Genomic DNA, 13,403 nt, shown 5'->3' on the forward strand with positions numbered 1-13,403 from the left:
AAGACAGCCAAAAGGAGGCAAAACGTCAGAAACACTTGAAACCAAACCGTGTTGACATAAAAAACTAGCAACAAGCAACAAACAACAAACAGAAGGAGGCAACACGTGGAAAATGAGGAAGGTGGCAAGAGGGAGTGGTTGAAGGGGGAGAGGAGGTGGCGGTGGGCTGCAGGCAAATCGACTGAAAAACGCTAAAAATAACAAAGTGGCAAAAAATGTTGACAGGCCATGGCACCAAAAAAAAAAAGAACAACAACAACAACGATAATAACAACGACAACGGCAACTACAGTCGTGTCTGGCAAAGTGTGTGTGTTGTTGCTGCTGTTGTTGTTGTTGCCGTTGTGTACACAACATTTGCAACATTGTTGCAGACGTCGGCGTCGAAGCAATGGAAATGGATGAATTGCATTAATAATGCACCCAGACGAAACTTGTCGAGGCCGAGCCGCAGACACATTAACAACAACAATGACAAATACAACAACAACAGCAGCAACAATAACAACAGCAAGTGCAATGTGGCATGCCGCAAGAAAGTGAAAGAAGATCGTGAATGCAACGAAGACTCGCAAAGAGAGCAAGCGAAATAAAAGACAGTCTGCAAGGTTTGCATAGAAGATAATGCAATGAGAGCGTGAGTTGGCAACATTTGCAGACAGTTATCGTTGTTGTTGTTGTTGTTGTCGGTATAGTTGTTGCCGTTGTTGTCTTTGTTGTTGCGGCGACTATGCAAAAATATTTCAGTCTTCAAGATAAATAATAAATAAGAAATGCACAAAAAAAGGAGGAGGAAACTGAGACAGAGTTGCGCTTAAAGCTTAAAGATTCAGACGAGAGGGGAAAGGCGGATAAGTCACAGAGTGGTGGGAATTGGGAATTGCAAACAGTTGGAAGCACTCAGAAGATTTGCATAAATGCAAATAATGCAGTTAGTCGTCAATTGAACTGCATTCGATTTGCCAACTCTCTTTCTTTCCTCGCCCAACACTGTTAAATGCAATAGCAACACTGTTTACCAGTGTTACACAGTTCGAATTCACAGCAACTTGTCAAACTCGCACTTGACGCAAATTTCAACAAAGTTCCACTCTGCCAAAAGGGAATTTGAGTAAAAAAAAGAACTGACCCACCCCAAAGTCAAAGCTTAATTGACGTTGACACACACAGACACACACTCATCAACACACACACATGGACACACAGAAAAACAGCTTTCACACGCCATCAACTCTCACTCTCACTGTGCTTCCCTCTCCCCCACTCTCTTGTATCTCTTTCTTATTGACACTTGTCACTCTGCCTCTTTTTGTGAACTGACTCACTAAATCGTATCGATTTATGCCTTTGCAGTTTATCCAAAACTGAGCTTTTAATGCAATTCTTCCAATTGAAATGTCTAAAAGTATTTAAGAAAACCAAAATTATAAAATTTATAAAAAAAGACTCTTCATAAAAAGGGTTTAATTCTGCGTAGTGGAATCAAAAGGTATTTTTAAAATTAAACCTTTGGCTAAATAAGTACAAATAAATGTACATAAATAAAATTTAAAGTTATATTTAAAATGTAAATAATATATTTAAAAATTTTACATTTATTTATAAATATCACATTTTTCTTTATTTGGTATTTTTTTTTAATAACATACATACTCACAATATCAGTGTGGTAATTTTGAAGACAGAAAGAGTGAAATATATATGTGAGAGAGATAGCAATAAGACGAATATAAGTAAAAATATGAACAAAATATTTCAAATTAATTTACATTCATAATTTTCTTTATACTTTATTGTTAAATTTAAAATTTATATATTAAAATTTATTTATTTTATTTATGAAATATATGAAAATATTTGATAGAGATAGCAATAAAAATTAAAATTAAAAATATTTAAAATCTTTTTACTTTCATTATTTTCTTTATAAATTATTGCTAAATTTTAAATATAATATGTTAAAATCGAGTATTTAAAAATCAATCTTTAAATTTTGCGCTTAATAAAATATTCCCAATATAAAAAGCAATTATTTTGAAGAGAGAAAGAGTGAAATATATGTATATGTGTGAGAGAGATAGCACCACAATAGTCCTTGCACGACTGTAATTTCTATGTTAATGACGCGGCGATTATTCAGCTACTTTTTGTTTGCAATTTGCTGCCGTTGTCGGCGGCATTTTGTGGTTGCAAGGGTGGCAGGGGCAGGGGAAAGCTGCTGCCAACTGTTGCAAGAGGAGACAGAAGACATAAGTACGAATGTAGAAACATGTATTTGCCGCTGCAACTTACAGCGAGTGCGAGTGCGAGTGTGAGTGCGAGTGAGAGGGTCGTTGAGAGCATCATTAAGTCTTCGTCTCGTCATCACAATGTGCAGCCGAGGGGCGTGAGGTGGGGCATGCGGCAAGTGGCAAATGGCAAGTGGCAGGAAGCGGGGCGCAGACTTAAAATAAATAAAAACTTCAACTTCAAGTTAAGCGTTTAAGTTGTTTGTTCCTCCGCCTCTTGAGCATTTCTCAACTGCAACATTGTTGCATGTGGCAGACATAATGAACGGAGCCCAAGTCACTTCATGGGCCACATAATATCTTCGTTCTCCTGTTGCTCCCCGCTCCAAAACCGAACTGAACCCAAACCGTCTGTTAATAGATCAGCCAAACAGTGTGAACTCACTGACATCGACTTGGACTAACTGACTGACTGACTGGCTGACGGACTGAAAGACTAACTGACTGACTGACAGACTGACAGACTTCCAGAAAAATGGACAACAATGGTTTGTCAGAGCGATGGGCAAGTTCTTAAATGTAACCGCAAGTTCGAAGGTTTTGCTAATTTGATTTGTACTGGGATTTTTGCTGGATTCGGGTTCCCTTTTAAAGCATATTTTCTTTCATTTATGTTGATTACTTTATTGCCCTCTTCAATGGAAATGTTCTTCTTTATGATAATTACATCCGGGTAAACTTTTCAACAGTTCGACTTGAGATGCAGAAATTGCTGCATAAAAAATTATTTGAAATTTTAATAAACTGCAGGATAAACTTTAGATTTATGTTCCATTTAATTATGGAAATAAATATCCAATAATCTTCAAGTAAAATAATGACGTATAAATGTGTTAAATCAGAGAAGTCAATTCTAAATTCTATCGAGCTTTAGTTAGTATTTTCGAAATTATATTTTCGTAGGGACCTTAATCATAATTTTTTATTTAAAGAACTTTTATTAGCTATAAAAATTAATTTAAATATTAAAAATAAGGAATAATTATTATATTAAAACATTTATATACAAATTAAACCATATACAGGGTAGGTCATTTAAAACTGACCCATGTGGGAAAAATTGTTATTTTTGATTTTTTTTTTTTTTAATTAAATATAATAAAAATAGTTTGATTATTAAATAAAAATAAAAATTAAATAATTGAGTTTAAATAATAAATAATTTTAGCTATTACAATTTAAATAATTATTATAAGCTTTCCCTGTATTTAAATAAAGGAATGAAATATATTTATGCAATGGAAAGTATTAAATAGTGTTTCAAATAACTCAGAGCTTTCGCTATAAAATATCATGAAATAAATCTGTCATGTATAATTTCCATTTGCAAAACTAAAATCTTAAATCACAGTCCTCAACTCTGAACTTAGTCGACCTGAAGTTAGTTTTTCGCGATTGCCAATATTGTAATTACCATAAATTATGATTGGCGGAAAAAAATGCAGGCAACTCTCTCACTTACTCACTATAGACATCTCATTCTGCTGTCACATAAAACATTCAAACTTTTACCAAATTTCGTTCGTATTTGATATTTATTCCTGTATTTTTTGTGAATTATGCCAGAGCTTTTGTTTTTTATGTATCGATAAACTGGTCGGACGACCACACAAGCCGTTGCAGTTGCAGTTCAGTGGATATACGACCGCAAGCCGATGACACGCCCCCAATTCACTGCACACGATTCGGGAAAAGCAAAAACAATTCGTAATTTATACACTGCATCCAGTGAAAATTGGACTGAAAGAAAGGGTATAGTTTAATGGGAAGGAGGACTTTAATATGCAATTAATATATCTATTACGCTGTGGTATTTTTACAGGGTGTCTGCTAGTCGCTATTGTTGATTCTCATTCATCTGTTGCTTTGACTGGAGATGGGAGATGGGAGCACAGTGTGGACAGTTGTTGGTGGTTTTGGTCTGACTGGCGCTAATCGGGCATTATGCCACAAGACAATTATGCAACAGTGTGGCAAGCTGCATACTGCAACTGCAACTGCAACTGCAACATTTCTAAGTCGCCATTTAAGCGATTTTCATGCGCAATAAAAATTTAGTCAGCTGTAAACATTTTATGAGTTTGTGTGGCAGGACAGAGAAAATGAAAGGAGAAGGGGAAAAGTGAGGGAGGAGGAGAAATGCGGAAAGCGGAAGTCAGGCAGACTGTACGCACAGTATTTATTTATTTTAATCGGCAAAAAAAGAAGGGAAAATGTTAATTAAACTGTCATTCAAATTAAATAAAAACCCACACCCACATTTCTTCTCACCTGTGACTGCGCGTTCCTTCTGACTCTTCCACCCCCTGGGGGATAATCAAATACCAATATCAAAGCTGATTTGTTGATACATCCTGACTTCATCGGATATTCATGAGTCTCGCTGAAGAGGGGTCGCTTTGGTCCTAGCTCCTTGTCCTGGTCACGTCCTGCCCCCCCTGTCCCCCCTCAGGACATGCAAAATTTAAATAAATACTTCGCATTATCCTCTCAATTTTACATATTTTTTTGAATTCCTCTTCTTTTATTTTGCCGACTCTCCTGCGCATAATGCCACAGCATATTCCGAGTCCATTAACGCGTCCAGGGTGACTCGTGTCATAATCACCTTGTTTGTCGGGCGGAACACCTACAATGGCACAGAAGTAGGCCATGGGGTGGGAGAGATGGGGAGGTAGGGAGATAGGGGGCGTGGCTGTCGCAATCGCAGTCGTTATGTCGGATAATCATTTTCGACGGCAGCTCGAACAGCCAACAACCCAAGAGCAGCCATCAAATAAACGTAATTCAATGCACAAAATGACAACATTTTCATTTTGAATTTTTAAAGCAACTTCCCCCAACTCATGTTGAATCCCCCCTAGTTCCAACCCCCCTTGGTGGGCATCCCATTCCCTAGCGGCAAATGGAATTTGGCAGCTGTCCGGGGTTTGGCAGCTTTGAGAGCAACTTTTGACTGCCATTTGCATATGGCCAATTGGGCAATGTTGACAAGAAGTTGTTGCCGTTGTTGTTACCGTTGTTGTTGCCGTTGTTGTAGCCGTTGTTGCTGTTGCTATTGCTGTTGGGTCAAGGAGCAAGGGGCAAGTGGCAAGCAGCTGAAGTCAGCAAAGGAGCCAAAGATTACGAATTATGTTTATGGCCAGGCTCATTACATACGTAAGTCTTGGCCAAATTAAGTGTCTATTTAAACAGCAGTAATTTGCCCTGACATAAGAATGTATCCTTTGATTAAAGTATAAGCGTATATCCACATCTACAAGAAGTTTATAAAAAATGCTGGCAATTATTAAAATGCTTCAACTTCATTTTTTTTTCACTTGCACAAAAAATAGAGCTTTGTTTTTAATATTATCAATGAAAAAGTATTTGCTATTTTAATAAATTTTATATAACCTGTTATAACTCTTCAAAGTTTAATGTAAATTAAATTAAATAATAATTCATATAATGTAATGAAAAAATCAATTTTGTTTAATTTATCGAATATTTTCCAACGAAATATGTTTTTAATAATATCGTTGTCCATTGGATCGATAAATTCTGTTTTCCCCACCATTACTTCTTTTCCACGTAAAAATCCTACTTCAAATGTCTTTTTTAAATGAAATTTATGACTTTTGTATATTTAAATATGTGTGTTGAATTATTAGAACTTTTATGCCATCCTATTTCTCAATACTCGACTGATTTTAAGGCATCAAATGTACAATATTTTGTTGCTACTTTAATTAAAATTTATATGGTTACTGAGATATTTGAGAATAAATAAAATATATTTTGTTTTTCTTTACATAACAAAATGCAAGGCTGATGTGAGTTGGTGTTGGAATAAAGTTTTATTTATTATTGTTTCAACCGTTACAAATATGGCAAATTGTCATCAATATGAAGATCGAACATTTGAATCGATAACTATAACTAACATTTATCGGCAACGAATATTTGTAGTATGTATCGTGTGCTTTCAAACTTATGCACTAACTTATTGAATGAATATATTGTGATGTGTGTGTGTGTATGTGTGTGTGGAGGTTGTTATTATTAAAATTGTTTGTGTTTGTAGGAATGTTCTATATATTAAATAGTACGAGTATGTTGGATTATACATGGTGAGCTTTAGTTAAAATGAGTTTGTTAGTTTAACGAGAGACTCTGCACCAATTGCAGTTGGTCTATAACAAGTTGGCCACATCGCAATTAGCTACTTCTTCTTCTTCTACTTGATTCACATTCACATTCACATTCGCACTCACACTCTGTCACACACTCACCCAGTCAACTGAAAACGTTGCACATACGACATGTATGCACGCTAGTTGCTATCGACGCAATCGCACTCCCCCCTCAATTCCCCCCCCGAAAACACATCCATTACCATCAATCGACAAACTTGCAACGATGCAGCCAAGTGTTATGCAACTACTTAAAGGACTTTATCATTTGCTTTGCTGATTTGCATTGTTTGAGTTGTGATTTTAATGGTGCTGTCGCCATTTATTTCGCCTTCGTCTTGTCTCCTCCATGTCCTCCATGTCCTCCTTGTTGTCGTGTGTCAAGTGGCAAATGCTCTGTCTCTGTTTCTATGCCGGGATGTGTGAGGCAACTTAGAGCAGGTAACATTTTCGGCGCCAACAGGAGCAGGTGCAGTGCACATGACGATAGTAGCGACACAGGCACTTCAGATACTTGTATCCAGCACAGCAATGATGCGAATGCGAATGCGAGTGATAATGCGAGTGCGAATAGCAGGAGAGGTCGTGAGAGCAGTACGAGTAGCAGCCACAGTCGCACATCTTGAGAGGATCTATCACTTCCTACGGGTTAATCGGTTATTCTAGTTATTCCTTCTTTTGCTTTCCTTTCCTTTCGTTTGGTTTTGTTTCGATTCCTTTTGCTTGTTGTCGTCCTAGCGCCTTGCTGTCTTTGGCTGAACTGATTTCTGGCCAACGCTTTGCCTTTCAACTTGGCTTAGGTTAGTGGCGGCTGTTGTCCTCGAATGTGGCGCCTTCATTACAGTTGCCCCTTGCAACAAGCAGCTTGTTTGATCGATGCATTTGTTTTGCGTATTTGGGTGGCCAACATTCGTACCACGCCCCAAATATCCATACTATCCATGAGTTCACATCTGTTGTTTGATTGTCAGTGTTGTTTTCTGTTGTGTTATTACTGTAGAAATCATGTCAATTGATTTTGGGGGCAACTTCGGCTTGTGGTTTATTTGCCTGGCACGACGCCACTCGAGTTCTATGATTAATTCACAATGTTGTCGCTGATTTTATGACCGAAAATAATGTATATTTCTATTCGACGACTGCCCAAAAATAGACGCCGTTTCCATCGCCGTCGTCGTCGTCGTCAGCGTCGTCGTCGCTAGGCAAATGCAAATTCATGCCTGACCCACATTTGGTGCACATTTGATTCTATTAGTCACACAGCTGCCGCCAAAAACAGATGCAAACACACACACACACACACATTCACAAACACAAGCAGATACTTTTGTATCTTATTGATGCATTACATTTACAGATGCAGCTGGGGATCGTGATGCAATCGATTGGCAACTGCACACAAAAATCGATGACACATGCTATGACGGCGACATTCGCACGCGCCAATTGCCAGATGCGAGTTCCAAGCCACTGACGTCATTTCCCCAGGTAACATGCTGCGTATACGTCATATTGAACATGCTGTATTGAGGGCGAGTTTCTAGCTGACATCAGCTTCCCCTGGGGTGGCCAAAATATAAAAACGATTGCCGCATTCACCTGGAGATCAGCTTAAAATCTTATCCCACCCTCACAGTGAGATCATGTTGCGAATAGTTTGATAATTAACTTGATTTTTAACTGCTAATTGCAGGTTAGGTTATTGGCATTTGCAATAGATTATTTGGACATTATCGATCTTGAAGATCTTTCATTGATCAATTTAAAACTAAAAAAAAAAGTGATTTAAAAGGATTTTTTGGCATTCACTTAAAGATCAGTTTTGAAATCTTCTTCCATTGATCATATGGAGATCATCGATCAACGCTACAAACTTAGTTCTTTTCCTACTGATCTTCCATTGATTGATTTGAAAAATAATAAATTTATTTTAATGAAATGTACGGCATTCACTTGGAGATTTTTTTAAAATTCACATTTCACTCTTAAAGTGAGATCATGTTGCGAATAGTCCTTGTCTAGAGATCATCTGGAGATCATCGATCAATGCTGAAAGTTTAACCGATTTTCTACTGATCTTTCATTAATCTATTACAAAAATAATAAATTTATTTAAAGGAAAGTTCCAAACAGCTGCAAAATGTGCACAATCAGCGATCAGCGATCGTTTATGATTACAAATTCGGTTGGTTATCGTTAAATAGTTTGTTGGCCCCTTTTAATGAGTTTTTATTGGGTTAATTTGTTGGACAGTCAATGTTGTTGTGCAAGTTGCAGCAGGTGCATGTTTCTTATCTGTTTTGGCTGTGTTCTTAGCTCATTAAAGTCACCGATTGCGATTCGAGGACACGTAAGACAGCTTTAAGGTTAGGGACAACGGACAAGGGCAAGCCAAGGGGAGCAGGAATAAAAAGCAGGGGCAGGGGCAGGGGCATAAGGACTGTGGCAGGTCGCAACCATGTGTTGTTTGAAGTGTCCTTGTGAGCTTAAAAGTCTTTCGACACGTATTCGCATTGGCAAAAGTTTGTCAGCCAAAAGCCAAAGCTGGTTAAAATGAAGAGCAAGCCGAGATGGAGTCGGAGATGGAGGTGGCATGTGGCAGGTTGCAGGTCACAGGTCGCAGGTGGCAGGTGGCAGGTGAGGTGTAAGGGTCGCAACACGGAGTGCAAGTGCATGGCTTTCAGCAGTTTAGTTCAAGTTGTTTCAAGTAACACTTGAGAGACAACAGGGCGACCAAAACGACTCGACCATATGCACTAGAATTGGGCTAGGAATGGACACAGACAGACAGACAGACAGACAGACAGACAGACAGACAGATAGAGGGGGAAAGGAAGGGAAGGAAGGAAATGCCGGCTGTCAGTATGTGGCAAATAATGGTGTTGCGTGTCGCATTGGCCACCACAATGATAACCAACTAAATTGTAACAAGAGCAACAATAACGACAGCTGACTTTTGCCCATTTGCAACGAGCTGTGTAAAACTCGAAAACGAGCATTACAAAATATAAAACCAAACTCATTCTCTGCCGCTGTCTCTGTCTCTTTCTGTGTCGCCGTCTCCGTCTCCGTCTAAAGTTGGAGTCTCTTGGCGTTGCAACGTCGTGAAAAGCGTAACTGACACTTAAATTAAATTTGTTTTCATTTCGCCCGGGCAGAAAGTCAACGCGACACTTTCGGGTTCGGGGCCAAGAAATCAGCGCAAAACACAAAACACACAACACAAAACCGAAAATGCATTTCGCAATAAAATAAATTAAAACGAAAGCAAAGCAAATTTTCTACACCGAAAGTTGCCCAAAACTCAACGGGGCGTGCGATGGCAACTCTGGCAAGCATGCCACGTCAAAAAGGGGAAGATGTGGGCCGGGAATAGAGTCCACTGATGACTTCTTTGGCCTCCCCTTTCTCCTCTCTTCACCCACCCTCCTCTTCCTTCCCCTTTTTCCCATAGCTAAATCCAAAGAGGCAAAGCCAAAGTGAAACGACTAACCGAAACTGCTTGTGACTCTCTGATGTTTGCTGTGAATCTGGATCTGAATCTGAACCTGAACGCCCCCTGGCGGACAGAGTTGTCGACACACACACACACACACACACACACACACACTCTCTCACAAAACAATTGTGAATACTGGGTGTACAGTTGGAACGAATGCCAGAAAATCCGCATAGAATACTCGACATTTTCGAAGCTGCTTTGGGGATTTGCATAGCATCTGTCTTTGGTTGAAAGCAAGTGCAAGCAAGCATTTTCTTTATTCGATTTGCATTCGAAGTAATTGCGTAATAAATAGACTTACGATCTTAGTAATCCCAAAAATCATTGAGCTTAAATCAATCGATTAATATGGCTCTATCTATTATCGAAATGCGCTTTCGAAGCATGCACTGAAAGCTGTTAGTGACAGCTGCTAGTGGCTATCTTGGGGAAATTAAAAAATTAATTTACTTATCGATATATTTATCGATTATTTAACAAATCGACTTTGTTTGTTATTCGCTTTCAGCATATTATTGACATAAATAATATAATCGATATATTCTGAATCGATATTTTCATATACTTGTATCGATAATTTAGTATTATCGATGTAATTTAATATTGACGTAAATTTATATTAATCTTCCCAAATGCTCGCCTTTAGATATAGATAATTTATCGATAATTTCTCAATATATTTTCCAACATGAGTTTATCGATAAGTTGTTATCGAAGTAACATTTTCAAAAATATACTCTCTCTTGCTATCGTATTCCTCCATAGTTCAACTGCCATTAGATTTTGTATTTTGCCAGGATACAAAAGTCACCACAAATATTGCAACAATTGTTGTTGTTGGCACAACGTTCACGGTTGTATGAGTTTGTGTGTGTGTGTTGTTGTTTGTGTGAGCGGTGCAATTGGTGTGTTGCTTGGTTTGTGGTTGCACCACTAAATGCTTGAAAACGTCAACATCGCTGCCAAGAGTGAACCAGAAGGCAACATCTCATCAAAAAATCCCAGAGTAGCATCCACATGCAATTGTGGATTCTGGGAGTCATGGACCCACGGACTCTCCATCCATGTCCATCCATATTCCGTTTCCATATTGTGTTCGTGCCAAAGCGATTGCCCACCACGTTTAGCAGTGAGCTGCGAAATGAATTCGAGTCGAGTTGGGGTTTTAGGTGGTGACGGTCATGTCGGATATTCCCTCGTTTGTATCGCGCAAAATTCTTATTTCCTCTCGCATTTATTGTTTTTTCCCGAGTGCGACAAGGGGCAGGGCAGCGGGTAGAGGGGAGGAGGATAAAAGGTGGAGGATGGAGAATGGCGAATGGAGAATGGAGGGAAACATCAGCCAAAGCCGCAGCCAAACAAACACATTTCAATCAAAACGCTTGACGGCTCGACGGGCAATACCAGCAAGTGCAACACCAGCAACAACACCAGCAACAACAACAGGAACAACAACAGCAAGAGCAACAGCAGCGCCTGCCACGTGGGTGGCCACGTTTTGCGCCACGGCCACAACAAAGTCCAAAGTTGGGGCACGGAATATGGGAAATGGGAAATGGGCAACGGCAGTTGGCTGCTGGCAGCAGGGAACTGTAAACTGGAAGCTTGGGAGGATGAGGAGGTGCTTGCTTTGAACTGCATGTCCGTGGAAAAGGGAGGGTTGCATATTTGCACTGCACTGCGGTTCGCTAAAGGCATTGCACTCTGGTACAACCCTACACAAAACTGAGCCAAAACAGAAATCCATTAGGCGGAAAATTATGATAAACAAATTATGGAATTATCTAGCTTATAAGTTCGTAGTATTCAAGTTAAAGTTAATATCATTTATTTCATATCTATTAATATCAGTTTTAAAAGTAATAAAAAAATTATTAAAATAATAATAACAATAAGAACACTGGAAAAAAGACTATCTTATAAAACCTAGTACTAATTTTAAGAATATTAATTTAAAATATGTCAGTTCTTAATATAAGAATGAGAATCTTAAATTGCTAAAGTATAAATGTGTCATATTTTGTTAAAGCGAATTGAAAGCATGAGTGGCACAGTGGGCGATTTGGCCGATTAAGCGTAACAAATGGAATAACTCAAAAATGCATTTGACCCAAAAGCCCATAGAAAACAATTATATTTACTTAAATTTTTTTTATCATTAAAAATAAAAAAAAATTTAATTCAAAAAAAAAAGATTTTTTTAAAAATTTTTTTTGAACATTTTACAAATTTTTTATTTAAAGAAAATTTTTTACAGTCGGTACTCAAACTCGATTCCGAATTATACGGCTTATCAGAAGACTCAAAGAAGATTTTTTACCTAAGTTTCAGTGTTTAACACCTTAACATTATTACTGAAACGATCACCAGTTTTAACAGATGCAAATTGCTGCACCTCATTTTGGTTAATTTACAGAAATTACAAAAACAGAAACAAATATATGTATGTATATCAAAATAAAACCAAAATTAAAACATTACAAATTTAAAAATCTTACTTGTTTTTTTATTGTATACATATACTATGAATTTGGTCTTATTTGAAATGTTTTCAAAAACAAAATTTGTTTTCTAACTTTAAGAATTTTATGTGCTTAACGCTTTTATTAGACCATAACTTTTAGTTTTGGGACCAAAATAATGCTTTAAGAAATTTGTTTTCCAATAAAGTTTTATATAAGTATATACTTTGTTGTTATATACACTGAAAAAAAAGACCAAGTTCTAAAATCAAGAACATTCATCTTAAATATTTTGTTCTTAAAATAAGATTATTTTAAGACCAAATTACTAAAACTAAGATTATTAATCTAAAAAATATTAAAATCTTAATATAAGAATAAAAATCTTAAATTGTAAGGAAAGTATAAATAGGTACTATTTCGTGTCAAACAAATGATGGCACCGTGGCGCTCTGGTTAGAGAGGCCGCTTCAGATGTGAAGCAGTAGGCGGCGGTTCGAATCCCCCTCGTAACAAATTAAAATAACATTTATAAAATTACTAAAACAGAATAAAATATAAATAAATCAAAATTTAAAAATAAAAAAAATATAAATATAAAAAATAATTTTCATTTATTTTATTTTTTGATTTTAATTTTAAGAACATTTATTCTTAAAATAAGAACTTGGTCTTATTTAAAATGTTCTTAAAATCAAGATATGTTCTCTTAATTCAAGAATTTGATGTTCTCGACGCATTTTTTAGACCAAAAATCTTAGTTCTGAGACCAAAATCTTGATTTTAGAACATTTTTTTTATCAGTGTATCCTTGTTAGTTCATTATCTTTTAAATTCTCGAATCGACAGATTTTTTTTCAGCTTACAAATGTATTCAGGCTCTACAGGTTCATAGTTCCCAAACCCCACTCAAGATTGAACCTTTCGGCTTTATTCATAAAAAATGAAATTTATATTATTTTTATAGACAAGAACC

General features: G+C 37.1%; 1 protein-coding gene and 1 long non-coding RNA gene across 2 annotated transcripts; one reads left to right on the forward strand and one right to left on the reverse strand.

The window, feature by feature from the left end:
- Positions 1–3,827: 3,827 nt before the first annotated feature.
- LOC117787847 lies at positions 3,828–4,487 on the forward strand. Its single transcript, XR_004617706.1, has 2 exons — positions 3,828–4,040; positions 4,111–4,487. It is a non-coding gene; the product is annotated as an uncharacterized LOC117787847 (long non-coding RNA).
- Positions 4,488–6,794: 2,307 nt separating this feature from the next.
- On the reverse strand, positions 6,795–7,167 carry LOC117787963. Its single transcript, XM_034626607.1, has one exon. It carries the CDS (start codon positions 7,082–7,084, stop codon positions 6,896–6,898), a length of 189 nt encoding a protein of 62 aa, XP_034482498.1. The 5' UTR covers positions 7,085–7,167; the 3' UTR covers positions 6,795–6,895.
- Between the last annotated feature and the right edge of the window lie 6,236 nt (positions 7,168–13,403).

The sequence above is a fragment of the Drosophila innubila genome, assembly GCF_004354385.1.
Source record: "Drosophila innubila isolate TH190305 chromosome 3L unlocalized genomic scaffold, UK_Dinn_1.0 0_D_3L, whole genome shotgun sequence".
Taxonomy (NCBI): Eukaryota; Metazoa; Arthropoda; class Insecta; order Diptera; family Drosophilidae; genus Drosophila; species Drosophila innubila.

What these genes read in the sequence shown, in the direction of transcription:
- LOC117787963 (XM_034626607.1), bottom strand. Translation starts at nt 7,084, where the DNA reads ATGTGCGACTGTGGCTGCTACTCGTACTGCTCTCACGACCTCTCCTGC.